General features: G+C 36.6%; 1 protein-coding gene across 2 annotated transcripts in view; it reads left to right on the top strand.

Annotated features, from left to right (window-relative positions):
* The window catches only part of PRR16 (proline rich 16), a 165481-nt gene extending 156280 nt beyond the window's left edge, over positions 1-9201 (top strand). For both annotated transcript variants that reach the window (XM_024757174.1, XM_024757175.1), the window contains exon 2: positions 8446-9201. In XM_024757174.1, coding sequence (XP_024612942.1) covers positions 8446-9201 — 756 coding nt within the window. The remainder of the gene's footprint in view (positions 1-8445) is intronic.
* Positions 9202-16546: the final 7345 nt, after the last annotated feature.

The raw sequence follows: 16546 nt of genomic DNA, 5'->3' as shown, positions 1-16546 counted from the left end.
TTAGCACTCAGTTGACTCTTTCCCTCTGAAGCTCCATTTGTATTGTCAACTGTGGAATTTTCTCTTTATTTTTTTTTTTGGTTATAGGAATCCCACATTTTTATCTTTTTTCCCCATTTTTTTCTGGAACTTCTCAGTCAGTCATTAAGGCTCCAGGATTGATTTTCTTGCTTTCTCTGCCTTTAAATTTTTTCTTGTATTTTCCTTTTTATTTTATTATTTTTTAATTATTTTATTTATTTATTTTTGGCTGTGTTGGGTCTTCATTGCTGCACGCGGGCTTCCTCTAGTTGTGGCGAGTGTGGGCTACTCTTTGTTGTGGCACGTGGGCTACTCATTGTAGTGGCTTCTCTTGTTGTGGAACACGGGCTCTGGGTGGGTGGGCTTCAGTAGTTGTGGCACGTGGACTGAGTAGTTGTGGCTCACAGGCTCAGTAGTTGTGGTGCACAGGCTTAGTTGCTCCACGGCATGTGGGATCTTCCCAGACCAGGGCTTGAACCCATGTCCCCTTCATTGGCAGGAGGATTCTTAACCACTGAGCCACCAGGGAAGTCCCTATTTTCCTTCTTAAAGAAAATAATTTTGCTTTATGATTAGGAATATTTCTTAAATTTTTTTCTTTTCTTTAAAAATAATCTTTTTAAATTTAGTATTTATGTTTTATACTTCAAATATTTTTCTTTCTTGATGTCTGTTCTTTTATAACAGTGCATTATTTTATAGCTGCAATACATTCTGAAACTTCTCCAAGTACATTAATTGGAATTACTACAAAGTTCTCTTACTTTACTAATAATGACAGCTTTGCCTTCAATATTGATCTTTTCATTCATCTTGGTCCTTCTATTTTGTGATGTTGTTTACCCTCAAATATCTCTTGATCTTCAGACATATTCATATTATAAAGATGTTTTAACAGCCTCTCCTACATATAGGGAAAAGGAGGATGATGATTGAAAATTCTGAATGTGTCAGATGGGCATGAAGTACTTTAGAAGACAAGCTAGCTGCTCTTGCCCCATTTCTACCACCTTCCCAATGGAAAAACATAATAATAATGAGGGAGGAGAGCTTTGTTTTGAGATCCTACCAACCACACTCAGTGCCTTCTTCTTATCCAGAGGCATGTTCAGATTCTTTACAGCAAGAATTTCAGTGTACCTTAAGGGTGTGAGCTTTTAGCATGTTGCCAGTCTTGTTGCACCATTTGACACAATTTTTTTCCATTGTGAAACATAGTCACTCAACAACTTCACACCCTAATTTTGCATTACTTCTCACTTCCACTCTCTCTCTATTCCACTTTCAAGTTTGGAATCCTTCTGGGACTCCATCAGTACTTTGACCACCTTTTCATTAATTCACCCATGTATTTATAAAACTCTCTGGGTCAGCTTATACCACACTTTGAGAAAATATTCTGAATTTATTACTGTATTTATTTCTTTACTCTCATTTAGATATGATTTGGGGAGGAAGGCACTAAATACACATGATCAGTCTCTATTAAACTGGAAGCCTTATTTTTTTAATCCTCAGTGTCTCATACAATAACAGATTAATAATATTTGCACAATAAATATTTGTCAAACCCAATTGAACACACAGAAAAATAAGAAAAATTACATTGTAGTATTTAGTCTCGCTAAATAAAATTAGCTTATTTTCTACTGATCAGGCTTGGCTATGAATTATGATTATTGTTTATTTTTAAATCTAGTTTACTTTCAGAGAACAGGGTATAAATTGCCACTTAAATGAATATTACAAAAGCAAACAACAAAACACCTTCAAAACATATACTGTATTCTGTTTCAAAAAATGTTTCAAATAATTTTTCAGTAAGAATTTTTAAGCAAGTTTATAACCTTCATATTTATTTCCCAACAAGGATGATTAAAGGTATACCAGCGTGTTTGTGTGTGTGTGTGTGTGTGTGTGTGTGTGTGTTCTGTATGTGTGTTTTAATCTCTATTTCAGAGGATGCTAATTGCCTTGGAATGTCCTTTCTCCCTTCTTATTTTGAGGGATAACCATAGCTTTTCACTGAGTACGTTGGACCCCAGATAAAAGCGTACATTTCCCAGTCTCCTCCACTTAAGCAACTTACTATTGGCTGGTCAAACATAAGCAAATAAAATGTATTACTCCTGAAACATCTCTTTAAAAAGGAGTAGGTGTGCGTTCCCCACTGTTATTCATCCTTCCCCTTGAAATACATATGCGAAGGCCAGCCCTCCAGCTATGAACTTGGACTTAAAAATGGACACCAAACCCTCGGAATAGCAGAACAGAAAGTTGGATAGAGCCTGGGTCTCTGGCAGCTTCAAGATAGTAGGGACTTCCCTGGTGGTGCAGTGGATAAGGCTACGCGTTCCCAATGCAGGGGGCCCGGGTTCGATCCCTGGTCAGGGAACTAGATCCCACATGCATTCCGCAACTAAGACCCCGCACAAACAGATAAATAAATAAATAAAATTAAAAAAAAAAAAAAAAGATAGTGCCTTATTTATCGTGGATTGCTTCCACTATCTATGTTATATACTCTATCAAATACACCAAGGACAAGGAGAATAAATAAACATTAGATAAGACAACTCTGTTATTATCGTGTCTGGGATATTGTGATTGGTCAGGTCTCTAAGAAACAATAATATTGTTAAGGAAGTGGCAGTTGCTGTAGAAATCCAAACACAGCTTTGGGAACTCAAGGCAATTCTAGTCATTCCTTGGAAAGCAAGCATTTAGCACTCACCACCTGAGCAACTCTTTCATATTGGTCACTGGACCTTTTAAAAAAAAAAAAATTTTTTTTAAACAAATAAATGTCAAAGCAGAATTAACCAAATTGTGAAATAGTTTAAATGTTTTCCACTTATTACATTGTTTTTAGCACAAGTATAATTAAATATAGTTCTCCCATTCACAAAATAATTACAAGAGTTATCTATACATATTAATTCATATTTAGTACATCACTAGTACTGTGGTCTAGCAGTGGAATACAGAGTTGTATAGTACATAATGAACAACTTATTTCCTGTCAATAGATCAACCAGGTGATAGATAGATAAAATATATATAGATAAATACAAGTATAGATTTAAAATTTTTTATATTATGTCAAAAATGGAGGGCTTCCCTGGTGGCGCAGTGGTTAAGAATCCTCCTGCCAATGCAGAGGACATGGGTTCAATCCCTGGTCCGGGAAGATCCCACATGCTACAGAGCAACTAAGCCCATGCACCACAACTACTGAGCCTGAGCTCTAGAGCCCTCGGCCACAACTACTGAGCCTACGTGCTATAACTACTGAAACCCACACACCTAGAGCCCTTGCTCTGCAACAAGAGAAGCCACTGCAATGAGAAGCCCGTGCACCGCACGAAGAGTAGCCCCCACTCACCACAACTAGAGGAAGCCCGCACACAGCAATGAAGACCCAACACAGCCACAAATAAAAACAAATAAATAAATAAATTTATTTAAAAAAATAAAAGTAGAGGTGAAGCTCTTGGGTCAGTCTGCATTCAGCCATGGACCATGGTCTGACAGCTAGTTCACCCATTGCTCTCATTCATGTCCCTTTCTTTTTACTGCTGATGCCACACATTTAAATTGCGGTTGTTTTTATGAATAAATATTAAATATAGAAGAACTCATAATTTGGTGCATATTTAAGTTGGAGTTAAATTCCTCCTTTCCTTTCATTAAGTTTGTAATTCTTAATGAACTTCTTGAAGTTGTGATTTGTTACTGAGAAGGCCCTAGAGAAAGATTCACTCAAATTGAAAAAGGGTTTTGTTTTTAAGGCCATTGAGCTATATATTTTGTGGTTTTTAACTGAAATATGTAGGATTTAGGAAAGATCTCAATACATTTAGGGCTATACTGATGAATATTTAAAGATAAATATGTAATTCAACCATCTTAGTTGTTTTGGAGTGTGACTGAAATGTTCCCTGTGCCAAGCTGTGGAGCTAGGCTTTCAGAGTCAGATAACATAGGCAGAGAGTTCACTAAGCCTCACCAACTCTTTATGGCTGCCTTCCTTTTTTCCTACTTCATCCTTTCCTGTGTGCCTTTCTGGACAACCCAGAATTGGTGACATTGAAGACCTCGAAAATCAGACCCAAGATGGGAAAGCTGGGGAGAGATGGAAGTGAGGGCAAGAAATGACTTTTCTCAGAGGTTCTACCTTTATCCAGTTTATTTACTCAGCATTTTATTATTGAAATTCCACTCTGTACAATCACTGTACTCTCTGCCAGGAGTACAAAGATGGAAATACGTGCTTATAAGGTCTGAGGGAAACACACAGGTATAGACAATTCTGATATATAAAAGCAACTGTAATAATAAAATGGCAAAATCCAGTGAGAGCATAAGAAAAGGAGCTCCTAATGTTTTTATTTATTTATTTTTTAATTTTAGGTAAATCTTTTCATCCTGAATTTCACTCTAATGCCAACCCTGAAACCTTGAAGTATCTTTATTTTTATTCTTTGCAGTTTACATTTACAGAAGTAGTATAGGCTGAATTTTGTATTCCCACAAATAACTTAGATCATTAAGTCAGTTAATTTCTTCCAAATCTGCTTCCTTTTTATGAAAATATTTAGGGATATTTTCCAATATGAAAACCTTAAGCTCATGTGATCCCTGAGCCACAATTATCAGTATTCCTAATTATTTATTCCACGATCTAACCATAGCTTCCTTGTATGTGAGGCTAAGGAAAACCTCTGGAATCACTGAACGCATTATTCTTTCTTTACATCTCCCTCTGTTTCACTCCCATTGGCACATTCCTCTGTAGATCTGAGTAGCCACAATTACTAAGAAAGATGACTAAATTTCAAGTTTGAGATACACATTTCTCCTTTGCTCCTGATGTTAGGTGTGGATGTTCTTAGACTTTTGATTGATGTCATGCTGTCCTCTCACCTCCAAATATGTGCAAACAGTGTGTCCCTCTAGTCCTACTTTCTTTCATTTTGCTTTCCCCTTAATTCCATCATGCCTGTGGTCATAATTCCTTTAGTTGCAATATGATACTGTGAAATCGTTTTCAGCAAAACATAGAAGTGTAATTTCAAGGAATACAGTGTATTCCTTGTATGGTTAATTTACTCATCTCTCACTTGGCTGCAATAGCCTCTAACTCAACAAGCAAATAAACTGCAGCAGCTTTCAATGTGTTCTCCACATGGCAGCTGTTAAGAAATTCTCCTTTTATTTCTTTCTAACTTTATTTAAGTAGTGATATTTATTTTATTTTCAAATTATAAAAGATTTTACACATGACATAAAATAAATACTGTATCAAATATAACACGAATTTAACAAATGTTAACACTTTATCATAATTACTTTATATCAAGTTTTAAAAGAAATAAAATATTTCATCTATATAGCTGATGCCTTCTGACAGTCTTTCCCCTTCTTTCTTGCCTAAACTTAATGTCTATCATTTATTTTCATGTTGTATAAACTAAAACATCTGTGCTTCTACATATAAACAATACATACATATTGGATACATATAGAGATATATATTTTTAAATTTTTATGTCCAACTGAAGATTTTTGAGATTTATCCCTGTTGATAAATATAGCTGTAGTTAGTTCATTTGAACTAGTTTGTATTTACATACATCACTTACTAATAGATATTTAGGTTGTTTCCAGTTTTTTGCTATGGCAAAACAAACAACACCAAAAAAAAAAACCTAAAAGAAACATCCTTGTGCTGTTTCAACCCTGTGCACATCTCTTAGAATTTCTCCAGTACAGTCTAGGCTTTGTTCCTAAAATACCTGTATGGTAGGGTAGGGTAAGCACCTTATACAATTTATAAGATATTGTCAAAAAATTTCCCAACACACTGAATTTACATTTGCCCTGGCAATGTACAGAGTTCCCATTTACCCACCTCATCACCAACAAGTAGAACCATCAGGCTGGTTCGTTTTTCCTAAACTACTCAGAATGAAATACTTTCTCATTTTTCTTCAGTTTGCACTACGTTGATTACTAGTGAGATTGAGTATATGATTTTTGGAAATTTGGAGCATCCCTTATGTGAATTACTTCTTTATAACTTTTATCCCATTGTTTGAGCATGTGTGTGTGTGTGTGTGTGTGTGTGTGTGTGTGTGTGTGTGTGTGTACATGAACTTTCAATTTTGTTTCATTCATTTTTTTTTCACCTGTTTGTATTGATACAATACTATTTGATTAAAACAGATTTCAGGGTTTTTTGCTCAGTATTACTATAGCTGCATCAGTTTTCCTTTGGTTATTTGCCTGCTATATCTTATTTCTTTCACTCTGTATTTAATCCTTCTGTGTCCCTTCTTGAATAAATTATTTTAATCTATTTATACTTGTTACGATTATTAATATTATTTTTTAAGTTTGGTTTTTTAAACTATCATATGGGTTTGTTTCTATTTAGTAGGCTTTTTTGGTTGTTTTCTTATTTTCTGCCATTTTTAGATTTGCCAAAATTCCCTTTCTCCCTGCATCGGCAGGCGGACTCTCAACCACTGCGCCACCAGGGAAGCCCCCTTACTCACTTTTTAATCCTTATTTCGAAAGTTGTGAGTTTGTCTATTGCCTCAGTAGTTGCCGTACAAGTTTTCCCATACATTCTTAACTTAATGAAGCCTAAAGCTAACCAGTGTCAGATAGATATGATATGATTCCTTACACACACACACACACACACACACACACACACACACATACACACACACATAAATTCAGTGACCTTTACATGAAAAATTAGTATGTGCAAATGTCCTGGGGCAGGAAGCTGACTGGCAATTATGAGGGTCTGAAAGAAGACTGGAGAGGTTTGAGAACAGAAAGGAAAAGGGAATCTTAATAGATTTGAGTATGGAGGGTCACTTAGGAGTGCTGTCTTGTACTGGCTAAAAGGGCCAATTGTTTTATTTTCGGAAATCCTGTGAGCCAATTGTGAAATAACTATTATTGAAAACAAAAGTATATAAACCTATATTAAGTGGATTACATTAAAAAGAAAGATTGTTTTCTAGTCATTTCTAGTCATTCCTAGTCATTTCTAATTATTTTACTACATTTTACTATTTATCTGTACTCCTGAGTTTATGTCTATTCTACTGGTATGGTGGAAACACTTTATAATGATGCACCCCTGCAGGTTTCTTCCCAATTTCACATTTAGTGATGTTGCCTTTACTCACTTGAAGTCAACCATGGCAGGAGTTTACACCGTGGAAACTGGCAAACTCTTCAAATCAGGACTCACTCACACCTCTAAGAACCCGTTATTAAACACTTATCAGAACAACACTGAGTGAGACTGTACAGGACCTTAGAGACCATGTTAAGAATTGATATATATCACAGGAGAAATGAGCAGGCATTGAAAGGTTTTAAGCAAGGAATGACAAGAGCACAATTCTGTTTTTAGAAAGACCACTGAGATTACAGAAGTGAGAAGCGAGGCAGGGTGACTCTGGGTGGCTCCCATGGTAAGTAATAGTGGCTCAGGCTAGAATCAAAGAAAGGAAGATGGAGAAAAGTGAGTGGATTTAGGAGCTAAAACTGAAGACCTAGCTCTCATGGTACTAGTGTGAACCAATCACATAAGACACTCATGTAGAAGAAGTAAAATCTCTGAGTCCTCTCTAACTTCTTTTTGGTAATGATATTTTCATTTTGAGCCCAATTGTGCCACCATGTGTCAAAGAGCCAACTTCACAGTTGAACAAACTTAGGCCTGAATAAGAGAGGAGGGAAAAGTCTACCAATGGAAACGTGAGATGAGGGGACTCATTCCATTGAAAAATAAATTACTTTTAAAGTAATCCATAACTTTTCTTTCCTCCTATAGGCATACTAGTACATGTATGGTAGCCATGAGAATAGCCTCTAAGATCTCTGACTGCAGGGAGTGTAAATGATAGAGGGTCAACTTCTGGTTTCTGAAATTGAGCATTTGCCCTGAGGCCATGCTTCCCACAAGTTGCCCCAGACAATGACTTAACAGGGCAGAGACACTAAGCAACCCTGTTATAAGAGGTGCCAGATTCAACCAGAAGTTACAGAGGACTCAGATTTTACTTCCTCCACATGAGTGTCTTATGTGATTGATTGGTTCACACTAGTACCATGAGAGCTAGGTCTTCAGTTTTAGCTCCTAAATCCATTCATTTCTCTCCATCTTCCTTTCTTTGATCCTAGTCCGAGCCACTATTACTTACCATGGGAGCCACCCAGAGTCACCCTGCCTTGCCTAAATTTATTGAATGAAAACATTAAGAACAATGGAATACACCACTCAGTATTAGTCAAGGTTCCCATAACAGATTATAGCGAGACAGGAAGATATTGTTTGTAGTATATTTTGCTTCGGGTCGTTCTTCAACAAAATTACCTTGTCCTTTCCACCAGGTGGTTGACCAGATTGATACCCTGACTTCTGACCTACAGCTGGAGGATGAGATGACCGACAGCTCCAAAACGGACACCCTGAATAGTAGCTCAAGTGGGACAACAGCCTCCAGCATAGAGAAGATCAAAGTGCAGGCCAACGCCCCCCTCATTAAACCCCCAGCCCACCCATCTGCTATCCTCACCGTCCTGAGAAAGCCAAACCCTCCCCCTCCCCCTCCACGGTTGACACCTGTGAAGTGTGAAGACCCGCAAAGAGTGGTGCCCACTGTCAATCCGGTAAAGACCAATGGCACCCTTCTGCGAAACAGAGGCTTCCCAGGGGCACCAAACAAAATTCCAAACGGAGACGTTTGCTGCAAACCCAGCAGTAACTTGGACAAGGCTCCAGTGCAGCCTCTGATGCATAGACCTGAAAAAGACAGGTGCCCCCAAGCAGGGCCTCGGGAGCGAGTTCGGTTTAATGAAAAAGTCCAGTACCATGGCTATTGTCCTGACTGTGACACCCGGCATCACATAAAAAATAGGGAGGTCCACTCACACAGCGAACCTGTCCACCCACCAGGAAAGCTTCCTCCCCATGGCCCTGCCCAGCCTCCTCCCCCTCATCTCCCTCCTTTTCCACTAGAAAATGGGGGGCTGGGAATAAGCCACAGTAACAGCTTCCCCCCACTCAGACCTGCACCTGTGCCTCCTCCCACTGCACCAAAACCACAGAAGACGATCTTGAGGAAATCAACCACTACAACAGTGTGATGTATGCCATTTTAAAAAAACATTTTTGTTTTTTTTAATTCTTATATTATAAATATAAAATAATACATAATGAGCACTTTCTACTCAAGCAATAAAAAGCCCAAATATATTTATCCTGCATTCAGCAGAGTGGCATAAAAAATCACTGGGTAAGTATGCAGTATGTTGTTTATGTCCTGGCTATACATTGTTTAAAAGTTACATCGTGAAACCACAGAATAACGGAATAGCTGAATATATTGTTTTTTCAATTGACCTGTGTCAAACTGTGACCTGTAGATTTCAAATATTTTGATTTACCATAAGAGATGGGATTAGATTCATTTTATTCATGCCTAACTCATCTATGCATTAAGAACATGCCATACTCTGACCTAATGCTTTCTAATAAGAAATTTTAATACTGAAAGACTATTTTATTATTTTTTCTAAAGATGTTTGTCACTAGTTTTGCATTATTAAATGCTGAGGATAATACCAGAACATTTATTTTCTATACTATACAATTATGACTATATGTTCACCTATATATGTAATGAAAGATTGTGGTCTGTGGAAATATCATATGTCAATAAACAATGGTAAATAATGGCAAAACCAAATGTTCCTCAGAATTAAAATGAAGCAGCGGTTCATTTAATTCCACGTTAGTTTACATCAAAATGGATAGCAGCTCTGACAGAGTTTGGAGATCACAGTGAGTATATGTCAGAATTTTTCAAATTAAATATCATAATCCAGATTCTCAATAGAACTGTAAATATTTTCATATGATTTGCCTCCATTTTGGTACCTCAGGGATGACCTGTTGCAGGCCAACCCCTTTAGGTCCTCCCCACTCTCAGCATGCCTCCAGGTCAATGCATAAACCAGCTCATTGAAGCTGTAGGATGACTTTGCTCCTGCATCAGCAAGCTCTCTGCCTTCCTGAGGGATTCCCCCATTTACAGGAGAATCCTAGAGGAAAATAAAGATGTTTATGGAACAGGATATTTTTAGCATTCGCCTTAAGCTGATTCTCCCTCAGAGCTGAAATACGCCAGGGTTTTTGTTATTCTGTAGAAGGAAGAGAGGAAATCCTTTCCTCCTAACATCCAATAAATGTGCTTCTCTTTAGTCTAATTTGCCAACTAAAGTCACACTTACCCATGGACAAAAGTTCACTTCGTAACTACCATGATTTGGACTGATCCTATGATTTGCCCTGGAGTTAGAAATGAGTTTACTCCCTCAGATTCATGATGACAGGTAAATGCCTGAGCAAAATGTGGTCATTAAGTGGCAGGAGTAGAAGGAGTCATCTTTGGTGGAGATTTGATTATTATGCAGCTTAAAAAAGAATACTGTAATACGGAATATTTGGCTTTTGATCATAAAACTTGAACTTTTGCTACTACAGGAAAGTAGTCTTCAATCATATTTCTTTGCTGCCTTTTTCATGTTATAGCATCATAATTTGGAGTACTGTTTTTGAACAACTTCCTATTTAAAATGATAATATATTTTAGGCATAATTCCCTAAAGAAAATAGGTTTATCTTTTAAAGGAACAATCAAATGAGTAAAAATAGTGACGTCACGTTGAAAATGTACTCGACATGAGTTTTGTTCTGTGTGTGTTGGACATGAAGATAACGCAAGCAGAGTAAATCCAACTTTTCAGAAAGTTACAAAAGGCAAGACTAATAATCAAAGGCCAGAATCTAAAGTTTATTAACTATATGATCAGTGTGTTTAATAGATGTGAGCCAGGTAAATAAATAATTGACATTTAATACCAAAATAACACATATATTCTTAACATTGTAATATGTTCATTTAGTCTTGATATAAATAAACCCAGGATTTTATCACCTTTCTAGATTTAACTATTTACATCCTTTCAAATGTCTATCCAGTGTGAGGCCTTTTGATATTATAAAGTCTTTGAAGACATGAAGTTTTTTCCCTTCAGCCCATCTTTCTTTCACAGGCAATTACTGTGACCTAATAATTACATTATAGTGTGAGACTTTGACCCTTGTTGATGTCTGGGAACCAACCTGGACCTCAAAGTAGAGCTTACTAACAGCCACATATCATCCACTGGGCAGATAACTCATTTGCAATAAAGCAAGTTGAATAAGTTGGATGATTTAAGCTGGTTGATTAAGGATATTTGAGCCAGGTGCCTACACACAACCTCTGAGGTTCAAATCCATTTCTCTTCCTCAAATTATAGATGGAGCTACCCCATGAAAGACCATCTTTTTATGTTTGATTAGTGACATATGCCAAAACCACAACACCTGTTTTTATTTAACACATTTATAAGTAACTGTTGGCCTATAAAGCTGAGTTAAATCTCAACATAAAAAAGTTATAGTTATTGACCTTCTTCTCTTATTACAGTTTATTTATTACATAGTCAACATTAAATGTTAGATTACAGCAGTGTTGGGACATTCCTTTTAGTTTATTTGCTCCATATGTTCCTTTTTTTTTTTTTTTTTTTTTTTTTTTTTTTTTTTACTAATGTATAGAATATATTGGGCCAATAGGTTTTTTTGCCCGATAATTCTGAAACATTCATTGGCACTTAGTCATGTCTCTAAATATACATAAACTTGTAAAACATAGAAAGCAATTAACATAGAGTGTCATAATATTTGCCTGGAAACTTGTAATTAAAGTGTCATAAGTGGCAGTGCGGTTTTTGTAATCAGCCAACGTTGCTTTCAAAATTTAAATTCTGAAATGCAAGCTCTGCACATCATGCATTAAATCATCATAAAACATGGTCTATATTTTCTCTTCATGAAGATACCAAAGCAGAAACACTTTTTTCAAATCTTTAAGGGCAGGTTCTTTTTTCACAACATGGCTTTAACTCTTTTATTCACACATAGAGTAGTGTACCAAAAAGCTGGCCTCAATACTCCTTTGAAGGTGATGTTTCTACAAAATGTAAAATAGTAGTACTGCTATGAAAACATCTATTCCTAGTGAAAGGTAGAACATATGGTTCAAAAAACTGTATCCATTAATTAAATTGGAATAAGAAAAATTTTCTCTTGTTATTTTATTTTTTTATTGTTTTTTTTTTAAATATCTTTATTGAAGTATAATTGCTTTACAATGGTGTGTTAGTTTCTGCTTTATAACCAAGTGAATCAGTTATACATAGACATATGTTCCCATATCTCTTCCCTCTTGCGTCTCCCTCCCTCCCACCCTCCCTATCCCACCCCTCTAGGTGGTCACAAAGCACCGAGCTGATCTCCCTGTGCTATGTGGCTGCTTCCCACTAGCTATCTATTTTATGTTTGGTCAGTGTATATATGTTTGGTAGGTCTCACTTTGTCCCAGCTTACCCTTCCCCCTCCCCATATCCTCAAGTCCATTCTCTAGTAGGTCTGTGTCTTTATTCCCATCTTGCCCCTAGATTCTTCATGACTATTTTTTTTTTTTTTAGTTTCCATATATATGTGTTAGCATACGGTATTTGTTTTTCTCTTTCTGACTTACTTCACTCTGTATGACAGACTCTAGGTCCATCCACCTCACTACAAATAACTCAGTTTCATTTCTTTTTATGGCTGGGTAATATTCCATTTTATATACGTGTCACATCTTCTTTATCCATTCATCTGTTGATGAACACTTAGGTTGCTTCCCATTTTTGTGATGAGAGGTTATTGTATCTCCACTGATGAAAGGCAAAAAGAAAATAAAATTGACCAAAATTCTCTTCCATCTCTCAGTGGTTTTAGGAGTCATAAAGGGAAATAAAACTGATATATTTTTTAGGCCATGCTTAAGCTAAATATAAAATATCTGCTCAAAAATACAGGGCATGCGAGAAGAGACATTCCTCACTCTTCAATTTGATAATATATTCATACCTCTTCTCATTAGTTTAATAGTAGTCTATGAAAAACATGTCTGCTATTAACTGAAGTGATTTAATTAACCTAAAAATCCTTGTTTGAATTATGCCCACATCTAACTATTTAATGAATAAAGGAATAAGGCACTGTATTATATGGCTTTCTTTGGGCAGATCAGTAGTTCCTTTTAACATGACCAAGAACAGCAGCTACACAGTCTCTGAAACTATGCAAGGCCTTTTATCTACAGGTTCTAATTATAGCTCTTTTTGGATGTTCTGTGAAGAAAAGGCTGAGTAGTTCCACATGTAAATGCACTGGGAATGGTGTAATCAAGTCATGAATCACTGCCTTGACTGAATTTTTTCCCGTGGGATATATGCAATAGTGCAATGTTTTTGTGATTGTCCTGATTCAGTTTTTTTCCGCAGTTTCTCTGTTGGTAGCACATTTTGCTGTAACGTACACTCAAATTTGTAGCAAAATATTGCATTGTTGTGCATTGGTACATACTGATGATTTCTAAGTGAGGAAATGATTTATGAACAATAAAATTCTGTATCACATATTTAAGTGCACAGAATCTGACAATTACTAGATAGCAAAATCACATGACATTTTCTAGGAACTGTGACACTGTATTCAGATTTTTAGACTAAACATTTTTGAATTTTAGAGTTGTGTAAATTGCCTGATTCTGAACTAATGACAGATGTGAGACTACCATTAGGGCAGGCAGCAGTGTTGAACATAAAACTGCATTAGCCGTATTTTAGTGGAACATCAGTTATGTAGGGTGTCATTTCATTGAAAGCACTTGGATTTATCCATCTGGTCTTTTTCGAAAAACCTAAAGAAGGTCTGCAAATAACCCTCTCTTTAAGATGTAGTTAAATCAACAATGGATATAGAATTATGTGAAGGTCAAGCGAAAATACGTAGGAAATATTGCTTATGACTTATGACTTCTAGACTGATCAATGATAGGTAAACTAATATGTTAACTGCTTTCTGAAATTTTACATACATTATTTTTTTCTAAGTCTCATATGAATGTATAAAATAGATATTATTATCCTTATTTACAAGTGAAGAAATCCAGGACCTCAGTTTCAGTGTTTTGCCAAAACTGACCCCTTAGTAAGTGGCTGGCATTTTAGTGCCAGCAGGACTTCCCATACTTTTTTTCCCCACAGCATCACCATTTAATTGTGTTCTTCATAGCTCTGAACTTTGCAATTTTTTCCCCTTTGTTCTGAGGAGTTATTTTGACACTCAGAAGGGGTTACCTAATGTTATTTTGACATTCTCAATATGTTTGATCTTTGCAGAATTTGAGAGGGATTTCAGGCAATTTCACTACCGTCAAAAATGAATGAGCTATTGAATAATGCATACCTCATTTTGTCATGTATTATACCAGAGGCTTTACCTTTCCGGTAAAACCTTTTCTCTTAAGTTCAAAGGCTGTCTATTATTTTGGATTTTTTTCCCTGAGAAGTTCTGATTCCACAGTATTAATGCCATTTGAAACTAACTGTGTCATTTGTATTACTGGTATTTCATTTGTGAGTTTCATGTGTCTAAGGTTGACCCCCACAGCTAAAAATAGCAATAGATCCACTCTGTGGAACCACCAAAGAACCAGTGCATTAGAGCTCTAATAAAAGCATTTCCATCCTTTTGTTATTAGACTATAGATATGATTTTTCCACTATTTGATAATGTAGTTGTCAATTCTCCTCACCACCAAAGGGAATTTGGACCAGCTAAATGAAACAATGTGTGCCCTTGGGTAAGTTAGAGTTGATGTTGACAATATATTATATCTAGTTGATGTTGACAATATATTATATCTAACACTTATCAAGGGCTTGCATTGTGTCCTTCTTCTATGTGTTTTGTATGTGTTATTTTTCCCTCCTAATATTTTGCCCTCCTAACAACACAATGTCTTAGACCCTATTATTATCCACATCTAACAAATGGGGAAACTATCTCACTGCTGTTCAAGGTCATAGAGCCAGGAAGTGGTCAAGCCAGGATTTTAAGGCAGGCAGTCAGCCTCCACAGCCCACGTTCTCCACCACCTTTCAGAACTGCCCAAAGCACGGCCCCTGCATTGTGCACAGGTCATCTGTAGAGCTTACAGTCATTTCACTGAAACTTGCTTGAAAGTTGTTGGAAGATATAAGAACATAAGTCAAGATAGACTAGTTCATAAAACTAGTTCATGCTGTGGTAGCAAACAACTCTAGTATCTCAGAGGCATCCGAGTTATTTCTCGTTCATTCAATGTTCACCCTGAGTCCAGGAGATTCTCTAGGGCAGGTGTACCTCAGGCAGTCATTCATCGATCCAGGCTGTGTTGAATGTGTGGCTCCACCACCCGGTCATGCATCCTCTTCCAAAACCACCACAACAGAAGGGAGACTGGAGAATCTTAGCTGTGCTTTTTCCTCAGTCCTTGTTCATGTCATTGGCCAACACTAGTGATGTGGCCCTTCCTGTTGTCCCCATGTGCTCAAGAAAGGGAAGGAGATCCACATATAGGTGAGGACCAATCATGCCAACCATGGTTTCCAAAGGAGTAATTTTTTGGCATGTGTATAATTTGAATATATTATAGACCTCATTTTCTTTCCTTTTCATATTATTTGATGTTTGTTTAATCTAACCATAAATTGTGATGCCATCTTAGTTTAAACAAAGATGGAGAGACAAGAAGTGAAGCTAACAACAGCCTTGCTTAAAACTTTATTGGAGGGAATTGACAGCATTTACGAAGATGAGGGATGAATTTTATCACAGCCATTAGCTACCATATTTGAATTCTGTCTGAGATTACTCACCAACCTACATTTTTTAGTTAAGCATTTGAGAATTGCATACTAAATTTTCTTTAGTTAAATTTTTGAATAAAGACTTTTTCAGTAAATTATTATATAAATAATTATCCCCATAAGGATAGATAAACCTTATTTGATGATACATATTTATCCCAAATAATCAAGATATATGAAACTCCACTACAGAAATTTGTTATTGATAATGTAAATTATAACATGTGTTTATAATATTAATTATAGGGCAGTATGTTAGGATAAAAGTGTAAGTTTGAAACTAGAAGGCCTGGATTTGAGTTTCAGCTTTCCCATCTCCCATGTGCTCTTGGTGAAGTTGCTTAACCAGGTCTGAGGCTTGCTTTCAAATGACGATAATGGTGCCACTCTTTTCTACCTAATAGAGTTCTTGAGTCATTAATTTTGTCCCTGTGTGTATTCTGGGCTCACCCAATCCTCCTTTACAAAGTAAGGGGCGAGAAGATTAAGACCAGCAGAAGGATGCTGCAATTTCATAAACCCCAAGTGAATGTCTACAGCATCAGGATCATAAGCTTCCGCTCTTCTTCGGCAGCAGTGCTGAAAGGTAAAGTGGATGAGGCAATGCCAATAGGCAGTTTTAGGATTCAAGAAG

Source organism: Neophocaena asiaeorientalis, unplaced genomic scaffold (genome assembly GCF_003031525.2).
Source record: "Neophocaena asiaeorientalis asiaeorientalis breed wild unplaced genomic scaffold, Neophocaena_asiaeorientalis_V1.1 scaffold149, whole genome shotgun sequence".
Classification (NCBI taxonomy): domain Eukaryota; kingdom Metazoa; phylum Chordata; class Mammalia; order Artiodactyla; family Phocoenidae; genus Neophocaena; species Neophocaena asiaeorientalis.
The sequence above is the reverse complement of the archived record's forward strand: the minus strand, read 5'-3'. Positions and strand labels throughout refer to the sequence as shown.